Source organism: Habropoda laboriosa, unplaced genomic scaffold (genome assembly GCF_001263275.1).
Source record: "Habropoda laboriosa isolate 0110345459 unplaced genomic scaffold, ASM126327v1 scaffold22, whole genome shotgun sequence".
NCBI lineage: Eukaryota > Metazoa > Arthropoda > Insecta > Hymenoptera > Apidae > Habropoda > Habropoda laboriosa.
The window spans coordinates 1,234,801-1,245,022 of NW_017100261.1; the positions used below are offsets into that span (position 1 = coordinate 1,234,801).

Consider the following 10,222-nt stretch of genomic DNA (forward strand, 5'->3'; position numbering starts at 1 on the left):
TGCGATCGATTTTCGATGGAATTCATATCGGGGGAGCAAGCAGGCCATGTTACAGGGTCGATACTTTTTTGCCGAAGAAACCACTGCTTCGTGTGCTTTTATCTGTACACTGCAGCATTATCGTGTTCATAAACAAAATTGTCATGTTGGATATTTTCCGTAAATTCGACGTCCGCACATTTCACTCAGAAACTCTCGCCTAGGTCTTCTAGAGTGTGCTACAATACATTTTTTTTTGACAAAAATACATGGAATGTAAACCATTGATGTAACATTTCACAACCGAACTAAAAAGAAAAGAAGGTGAAGTCGTGTATACGTGACAACGGACCACCCAAATTCATCTTACGGCTAAAAGAGCAAATTATAGTCTCGAAATACCGGCGAAAAGGAAGGCAACTTTACAAAAATTTCGGGAAGCGTGCATATGCATACCTGAGCAGAGAGGATGATCGCGACGAGCGCGTGCAACTTTTTCCTAATGCGGCAAAAGTCACTTCCGGCGGTACGGAAAGCGGAAACGTAGCGCGTGCTCGTCTGTATCCGGTCACTGTACACAGCCGGCAACTTCTCCCGCCACTCGTAGCAGTGAACTTACCCTACTCGTCGATGCACCTTTGTTTACCGGTGAACCAATCCAGAGTTTCCTTGAAACTTCCTTTTTCCACCGGTGGTCACTTTTCACTTTCGTCTGTTCACCGGCGACCAAGTTGAACGACACCGTCGCGTTCCCTATCCACGCCTGTGCTCTCCTGTGAAACAAAGTTCCCGTACTCGTGTTCTAAACGGACCAAGTGTAACTCGTCCTTTTCACTACACGTTTCCATCGAGATACAGTATAACGTGTAGATACATACGTGATAACGTGTACAAAGGATGCTTTTCTCACGGTCAAAGGTGAATACAATTTTGCGCGTGCAGGCGTAGACATCCCCCTCGTTTGACAGGATTGAAGGATGAGAGGAAAAGCAACCAGGAGCCTCGCGATGTTTTCGCCCAACCGGTAGAGAGAGAGAGAGAGAGAGAGAGAGAAGACGTTTTGCGCCCGATTCACGTGGGAAGATAGTCACGTGGGTGAATTTCTCGAAAAGGTCGTAGGTGAAGTATTTCGTACGAATCTACGTGTCTTCGCCGCGAACACGATCAGAGGATAATTGCAGTGATTATGCAACCAGCCGCCGTTCTCTGTGCGCGCGCGTTGTACCTGTCTTGTGTAATATCGTTATTCGAGCATTTCAACGGTTATCGGGTTTATTTTCAATGAAAATATTTGCCGCTCCGTAGGAGAGTTACCTGTTTTGCTGCACCCAATTTGGTTAAGATTACCGGTTAATTCCGCGTGTGTTTATCGGAGGAGTAGGGGCGAGTGGGGGAATTACGAACACCCGAGGGAAAAGTTGAACGAAACGTTTATGTACAAACGCGTATTATCTGTTTATATATTTTTATGACGAGCTTCAACACTAGAAATGACCTATCAGCGATTTTCTAAAAGTGAACTTTTGTGTAACTAAAAGGTGATTAGGAAATTAGACTCGTGTCGACGCAAATAGAAGTATATATGCAAAAGATAAAGTCAGGAAGTTGCAAACGACATTCACTTTTTTGGGAAGTTGCTGACGGGTCATTTTCGACCCGGTCGGTAATTCTGGTGTTACCAAAATTTAAAGATAAATCCAATTTTCAATAGAAAAACCAAACCTACCTGTCGTGGGGTAATCACGAACGCTACTTATTTCTTACAAAACTCGCATAAATAGTAACACAATCCATTAGCATTAAACATCGGTATTAAGATAATTACACATGCGAAAGCTACACTTACCTTACTTTCTCCAAAAAATTAGACAAATACGAGCACAAATCTTCAAGTGACCTAACATTGCATTCGGTATAAGCGATCGTGTTGCAAAAGCACGAATAGTTGGCGCTTTTCTAACACCATGTACACGCGAATTCGCAACTACCCCACGTTCGTGTTTCCCCGACTCTCCCCTAATATCGTCCTAGTAAGAAGGGTCGGATTATGTCTGCGAGAACGTTGTCGAATAAAAGCTTCCTCTTGCGAACGTTACAAAATTGAATAACGCTTTATTACGTGAGTTAAACGTGAATCGGATTACATGCGGTGATTAAACGGCAACAATGAAGGATCACGATCGAGAGAGAGGTTGATTGAATATCGGCCGGCGGAGCGGGTGAAACGATATGCGGAAATTTGCAACTAATTACTCGCGGTCTGACGATGTTACTGTGGCATGAAGTGAAAGCGATTTCACGCACAGTATATGGGAATACATAACGAATTAACAAGGCTGGCCTTATTAATAGGATAACAAAACGTGCTCACATTATTGTCAACGCTTCTTCCTTCTTTCCACGTAATTACAACATCGTTCGTTGGAGTGTAGGCAATTTGATTTTGATCGGTGTAATCAGGTGTAACGAGTCCTTCTGTGGATCGTTTATTTTTTACTCACTTGAACTGTATCTTTCACGAGATTTGCAATTTGACGACGTCTTTCTTCCTCTTGTGACATACTTAGCTCTTGTTCGAGGAATTTTCTCCAGGAGAGAAATTGAACAGTTTTGTCACACTTACTACCGTTGCCCCAAAGATTGTAGTATAGTTTCTCGATAATTAACACGAGACAACCTAAAAGTACTCCGCCGGCTAGAACAGCTAAAATCGGCGCGATTCCGCCTATGGTGACTGTTGGGAAGCTGTTGTCACCAGGTTTCGCGGTTACGAGAAACATGTGTCTTAATTTGTTCAGTACCCCGTTGTCTTTGAATCGCTGTAGGCTAGAAATATTCATGTGTGTTATTGACAGAGAGTGTTTTAAGGGTACACCACTTTGAGGTGTGTGAAAATAGGTAAAATTTTGGAATTTCTTTTGTAGGTAACTATTGCATGAAAAGTTTCAATCTTTTCAGAAATGTTACAAAATGATTGGAAGTTGTTGCAAAGATGAGAAATGTTAGAAAGTCATTCGTTAATTGCTAAATTTCTTTTGTTTGAACGTCGATTGATGGCTGGCAAAGATTGGAACGTGTGAAATAGAAAATTCTCTTCGATGCAACGTTTTTACTTTGTAACATTTACAGTTTTTGCGTATTGGAGAAAACAGTTGAAAGTTACATTTGCGTTCTCTGGAAAAATTGAGACTTTTCATTTAGAGGTCGTTAGAGGTGTGCGAGAATCCGAAAATATGGGATGGGAATTTTTTTCGGGATCGGGACGAGTTTCCGAAAATTTCGAAATTCCCGAAAATTTAGAGATTTCCGAAAATGTAGAGATTCCCGAAAATTTAGAGATTCCCGAAAATTTCGAAATTCCCGAAAATTTAGAGATTCCCGAAAATTTAGAGATTCCCGACAATTTCGAAATTCCTGAAAATTTAGAGATTCCCGACAATTTCCAAATTCCCGAATATTTAGAGATTCTCGAAAATTTCAAAATTCCCGAAAATTTAGAGATTCCCGATAGTGTCGAAATTCCCAAGAATCTCCGGGATTCGAAAGTGCCGGGAATTTGAAAAGTGTCGGGATTCCCGAAATTAAACAAGTAAAAATAAGTGAGAAAAGAAATTTTATAATGCGGTTTTCGAAAACACCCAAAAAGTCTAAAAAATTGAAACTGCAGTCGTGTTCATTAAAATAAGCCTCGAAATGCCAAACGGTTTCTCGGAACTTTCGGGAATCTCGCACACCTCTAGTAATTACCTACAAAAGAAATTCCCAAACTTTAGCTACTTTGAATCACTTCAAAGTGATCTACCCCTTTGAGACGAAACTGATCGCTAATATTTACTGATAATTCACTGCTCCCGTAAACGGGCTGGCTTTGCTCAAAACCATAGCCAAACTGTCCACCTTGTTCGCTTCTATGTAGACGGTTTCACACGGTAGAGAACTGATTGCATTTCTTATCACTTCTGTTACGTAGAATCCCACTTTTTCGTTGCAAACCTGCGATAACGAGAGAATAATTCAAATATACGTATAAATAGGTCATCCCATAAGTTCCTGTCGAATTTCATAATTCAGATCAAAATTTCCAACGAACCTTTAAATTTGATTTAAAAAACGCACGCGTCTTCTCATTCCACAATTTTAACTTATTTCTTTTTACCGTCGCTATAGAATTTTCTTGAATTTTCATTCAAAAATTTCTCTCTTTCGACGCGAATTTGCGAGACGATCTAATATTTCAAACTCACAAAATACACAAGATGGGCCACAGAATTATCTTCTCTAGCTGGTACAAGAAAATTTTTAGACCCAATTTAAATGGTTTCAAAGACAGAATAAAGTGGGCGAAAAATTTTTTTATAAATACCACTTTTCTTCAAGATCACCCATATTTTCTTACATAAATATATGTCGCAAACACGTACAATAACCTAACCTTAAAATGACCTTGGACTCTAAAATGTAAAATCGAAAAAGCTTCCTATAATTTTTCTCTATTTCTTCCATCGAAAATATTTCCGCGAATAACATTCAAGTGGCCTCTTTCCCATGGCTCGCCCCGTATACACGAGTTTCGTAATCTATCATCATTAACGAACCTGCGTAAAGGCTTCATTCACCGTCACGGGTAAATCTTCCTTCTTCTTCAACAATCTCTTCACTTTCGAATACGTACTGTCATTGGCAGACTGAAATCACACCTACTATATACTCTTCGTTCGAAGCATGATTCTGATCACACGGTAGATACTTTATCATCTTACAATTATCATGTCGTAGTCCGCGCTGTTTTTGAATACGATTAATTTGTAAGAGCCATAAGTGGCGAATCCTTCGATGGTAGAGAAGGGCAAGCTGATGGAATATATGGTTAAATAGCTGATCAACGAAGCGGAATAGGCAGATAGAATGATCAAGGCGGACACGAAAATCGAGAGGAATGCTAATCTCATCGAAGACTCGTTTGGAAATTCTGAAAGGAGATGGTATTATTTGAGGAAAAGAAGAAATGCTCGATCGTTGTTGCATCGGTGTTACCTGATAACCCTTGTTGACAATAGATTCCCCAAACGTATATGTAATTATCAGCGAGAACTTGCATGGTGAAACGACCCCTCGTTTTAATGACGGTTAAAACGATCGGCGTAGTTAGGATTAGGCATATGATCGTTGTCCAAATGTCGACGTTGAACGTCTGAAAGCAGGAAATCGTTAGAGTGGAGGAATCGATATCGTCGCGTGAAAATTGATCCAAGCTGGAAATAAAATAACTGACTGTAACGTGCATTGATTTTTGCGCGGTAAGGTAAACCTGGGAGTGATGGACTCTGTGCGCGAGATGGAATACTTTCTGAAGTAAATAAATATCAAATTTGAAGCGTTTTTAGTTTTCTTTTTTTTGATTTTCGTGCCTTTTGGTTCACTGTGCGTGGGGTGGATGTGATTTTGAATACATGAATTACAATTAACTTTAATGGACCGTTGTTATAATTTTTTATGCGCCTATTTTTAAAAAAAGTATTCTGAAGTGAATAAATGTCAAATTTGAAGCGTTTTTAGTTTTCTTTTTTTTGATTTTCGTGCGTTTTGGTTCACTGTGCGTGGGGTAGATGTGATTTTGAATACATGAATTACAATTAACTTTAATGGACCGTTGTTATAATTTTTTATACCCCTATTTTTGAAAAAAGTATTTTAAAGTAAATAAATGTCAAATTTGAAGCGTTTTTAGTTTTCTTTTTTTTGATTTGCGTGCGTTTTGGTTCACTGTGCGTGGGGTGGATGTGATTTTGAATACATGAATTACAATTAACTTTAATGGACCGTTGTTATAATTTCTTATACCCCTATTTTTGAAAAAAGTATTCTGAAGTAAATAAATGTCAAATTTGAAGCGTTTTTAGTTTTCTTTTTTTTGATTTTCGTGCGTTTTGGTTCACTGTGCGTGGGGTAGATGTGATTTTGAATACATGAATTACAATTAACTTTAATGGACCATGGTCATAATATTTCATGCGTCTATTTTTGAAAAAAGTACTCCAATTCCCGTGTCATTGAACATTATCACTGTGTTCATTAAACCTACATCACGAACGAAACCTTCTTCTTTTTATTCAATCATAGACGAAATTCCACCTCCGACAAAAGTGTTCCGTCACTCTGCAATTTACCCTAACTGTAAACCTAAAAGTGAAGAACAAAAAAGGCAAAAGAGCGGAATATTCCGTGGAAAAAGGAAACCTTGAAGTAGGCGGACCACTCCACAGCAGAGCCATCCGGTTTCTTGAAGTATATTTTATAACGCGAGAGAATCAACGGCAATGTAAAATCGACCGCGTCCAGCCTACGGTTGGTCATGCTGAACTCGGCGACACCGAAATCAGCCCTGTTGGACGCCACCTCGCCCATCACACCTGTCCAAATCTTCTCCTCTTTGTCCCAACTGCCGTACGCCGGCATAGAGCTTACCACCTCGATCGTGAAGTTCATGTATTCGCTTAGCTCCCGCATCACTACGCCCAGGAACAACGAGAGAGCACCGTTCTTCTCCGCGATGAACAGAGACTCCTTGAATTCGAGATGAGAGCAATTTTTGTTACGAGATCACCTTGGAACGAGAGGATCGAGGAATGATTCGTCGAACGAACTTGTCGTTTCAACCCTTTCGTTGCTAACGTGGCGTTTACAAGCGTTTTGAAAATTCGCTCGCGCTATATTGTTGCAATTCCATATGAATTTATGCTTAATTTGATCTTTTAGGCATTTCTACTTTAATTTATATTTAATTTTGTCCTTCACACGTTTGTACTTTAGTTTAGCTAATACTTAATTTTATCCTTCTTTTAATTTTAATTGAATTAATTAAATATTTAATTTTTATCCTTCCTTATCCTTAATTTAACCCTTGCGTCAATAACCGGGTATATTTTTGCGCATTTTCTCACTGAAAATATTTGATCTTCCCGTTAGAAGATTTTAATATCCGGCCAGATCGTTGTTATTTGGATGGTGGCACATTTTCTATCCGTGTTTTTCCTTCAAGTTTAGAGTTTTCTTATCAGAAAGCTACTAAAAACTGGACGATAAAGTAGAGGACAATTTGTGGTTATTGGCGTAAGGGTTGATAAATGAAATTTTAAAACGATACGGTCAAAGCCACGAATCTTGCAGTCCTGGTTGAAAATGTACCATTTATCGCAGCGAAAGGGTTGAAATTTATCTCGATCGGTGCACGATAATACAGGGTGTTTCGTCCGTCTTGTTGACTTCAATATCGGAAAAAGTTGTTTTGTTCAAAACGGCAAATATTTTAATTCATGTTTTTCCCCTTCGAGATTAATTTTTTCTCAAGTTTTCAAGGCCATCGACGACTTTTCGACAATAATGGCGTATTGTTATCATCGTATGATTGTAGCTGATAAAAAATGAATTTCAAACATGCAGATATGTTGACCTTGAGTAGAAATTTCACGATAATTTGAAGGGAACCAAGAAATTGAACGTTTTCTTATTCAATTCACGTTTCTTCCCTTCAAGGTTTCCCTCAAGTATAAAATTCGCGATAATTTTCAGTGAATTAAAAAATTGAACATTCTCATATTTTTGCCCAAAATTTTGATACGCCCCATTTCGAGTGGTAGCATCACCTCAGAAACACCCTGTACGTACCATAATCGTGTATGCCCACCTGGACAATCGACACGCGTATCTTTTCCCCGTACATGTTGTTTCTTCTCTCGTACAACCAACGTTTCGTTCTCAAGTTCATCCCTTGGTCACCCTTCCAGGTGGCCAAATTGTAGACTCTAGTTTGATTGTCGCGTAACGAGTACCACTCGTTCAAATGCGGCAGATTGTAACAGAGTACCAGCATCTCGGTATCGTACATCACGTTGAACAAATTTCCAACAGGATTCTGACAAACGTCGAGCGTAGAAATTTGTTCGTGAGGTAAAAACATGACGAGCCAAACGGCAACAGAGATATCGATCTGTCTGGTGACCATCGAGAACTCGTCGACGGTCTTCTTTGTGGCAAGAACAACGACGTACAATGGACGCGTGATGTAACCTTGGTATTTCCTAGCCTCACGTGACAGTTCGGAAAAGCTTATAATCAAGGTCATGATGCCTCGTTGTGAGAAAGTCCGTGACCATATATACGCCAGGGACGTTTGATTGAAATCTGTGAAACGATCGTTCACCGTTCCTAGTCGTTCTTTTCTTTTCTTTTCGTTTTCAGGACGTAAGAGCAATTTGGCGAGGAAATCTCGTGACACAATGTGGATGAGATATCTCGCGACGATTTGGACGAGATATTTCGCGATGTTTTGGACGAGATATCTCGCGACATTTTGGACAAAAAATCTCGGGAGGCTTTGGACGATATATCTCGCGTCACTTTGGATGAAACGTCTCGCGACGCTTTAAAGACGAAATATTGCGCGGCGCTTTGGACGAAACATCTCGCGATACTTTGGACGAAATATCTCGCGTCCCAATGTCGTTCATGAGATATTTCGCGATGCTTTGGACGAGATATCTCGCGACGCTTTAGACGAGATATTTCGCGACGCTTTAAACGAAATATTGTGCGGCGCTTTGGACGAAATATCTCGCGTCCTAATGTTGTTCACGCGATACTTTAGACGAGATATCTCGCGATGCTTTAGATGAGAAATTTCGCGATGCTTTGGACGAGATATCTCGCGACGCTTTAAACGAAATATTGCGCGGCGCTTTGGACGAAATATCTCGCGTCCTAATGTTGTTCACGCGATACTTTGGACGAGATATCTCGCGATGCTTTAGATGAGAAATTTCGCGATGCTCTCACGACACTTTGGACAAAAAACCTCGCAACGCTTTAAACGAAATATTGCGCGGTGCTTTGGACGAAATATCTCGCGCCCCGATGTCGTTCGCGCGATGCTTTGGACGAGATATTTCGCGATGCTTTAGACGCAAAATTTCGCGATGCTTTAGACGAAATATCTCACGACGCTTTAGACGAGATATCTCGCGACGCTTTAAACGAAATATTGCGCGGCGCTTTGGACGAAATATCTCGCGTCCCAATGTTGTTCACGCGATACTTTGGACGAGATATCTCGCGACCCGCATGCCTTCTCATTAAGACACAAAACATCTCGTCGAAAACATCAATGACCGACACTCAACTACAATCATTAAAAAACAAATCTCGCCCAAAAAGTCACATAAATAAAATCACGTCTCGAGATATATCTCATCCACGAATGCAAAAGGGTTAATGAAGCTTCAAACCACCCATATTCACATAAAATTTATTTTTTACTCATACCCACAGAACGTACCGACAAAGTTCGATTTTCGCGATGCTTTGGACGAAATATCTCGCGACCCGCATGCCTTCTCATTAAGACACAAAACATCTCGTCGAAAACACCAATGACCGACACTCAACTACAATCATTAAAAAACAAATCTCGCCCAAAAAGTCACATAAATAAAATCACGTCTCGAGATATATCTGATCCACGAATGCAAAAGGGTTAATGAAGCTTCAAACCACCCATATTCACATAAAATTTATTTTTTACTCATACCCACAGAACGTACCGACAAAGTTCGATAAAAGAAGAAAAAAAGAAAATCTGAAACACCCGTTAAACTAATTGGCTGAAAGTAACACAGCGAATTTCCACCACTTTCACACGTATAATTTTCGAGAAGAGTGAGCAACACTTACCGCTATAGGTGTCTGAATGAACGATTATAACACACGTTGTTTCGTAATAGTTATGAATGTCTCTAATAAGAAGTATATAATTGTAAGCGTCGTTTACATCCACCGAGAACGCCGATACGGACAGCAACAGCAACACGATGGTCGTGTAAAGAATCATTCGTGCCATTTTATTTTACACGAAAAAGAAACCGTCTGTTACATCGAAATCTTCGCGTTTAAAAGAAAAACAAAACGCGCCTATAATTACTTCGTTCACGGTCTACATTCGTCAGTTCCTCCTTAACACACTCTTTTTTTCTTCCTTTCTTTCTCTTCTCGAATAATACTCGACGGCACCCCTTTCGCGATGCTTCCCGACCGGTTTTAGTGGTAACTAACTGAACAGATACGCAGGCAAACTCGTTTGTGTAACGCAGAGATCTATTAGGATTTATCGAATCTGTGGATCTATGGATAGTGTCTCATTAGGAGACAAACTGCATGCATTAACTGGTTCGATCGCACCGGTTACGTACAA

At 40.0% G+C, this 10,222-nt stretch overlaps 1 protein-coding gene across 1 annotated transcript; it reads right to left on the reverse strand.

Moving 5' to 3' along the window:
* Window positions 1-2,465: 2,465 nt before the first annotated feature.
* On the reverse strand, window positions 2,466-9,871 carry LOC108572615 (glutamate receptor ionotropic, delta-2-like). Its single transcript, XM_017934870.1, has 8 exons — window positions 9,706-9,871; window positions 7,664-8,160; window positions 6,217-6,543; window positions 5,014-5,170; window positions 4,740-4,948; window positions 4,575-4,664; window positions 3,815-3,972; window positions 2,466-2,805 (listed from the first exon to the last, which is right to left on the reverse strand). Exons 1-8 carry the CDS (start codon window positions 9,869-9,871, stop codon window positions 2,466-2,468), a joined length of 1,944 nt encoding a protein of 647 aa, XP_017790359.1.
* Window positions 9,872-10,222: the final 351 nt, after the last annotated feature.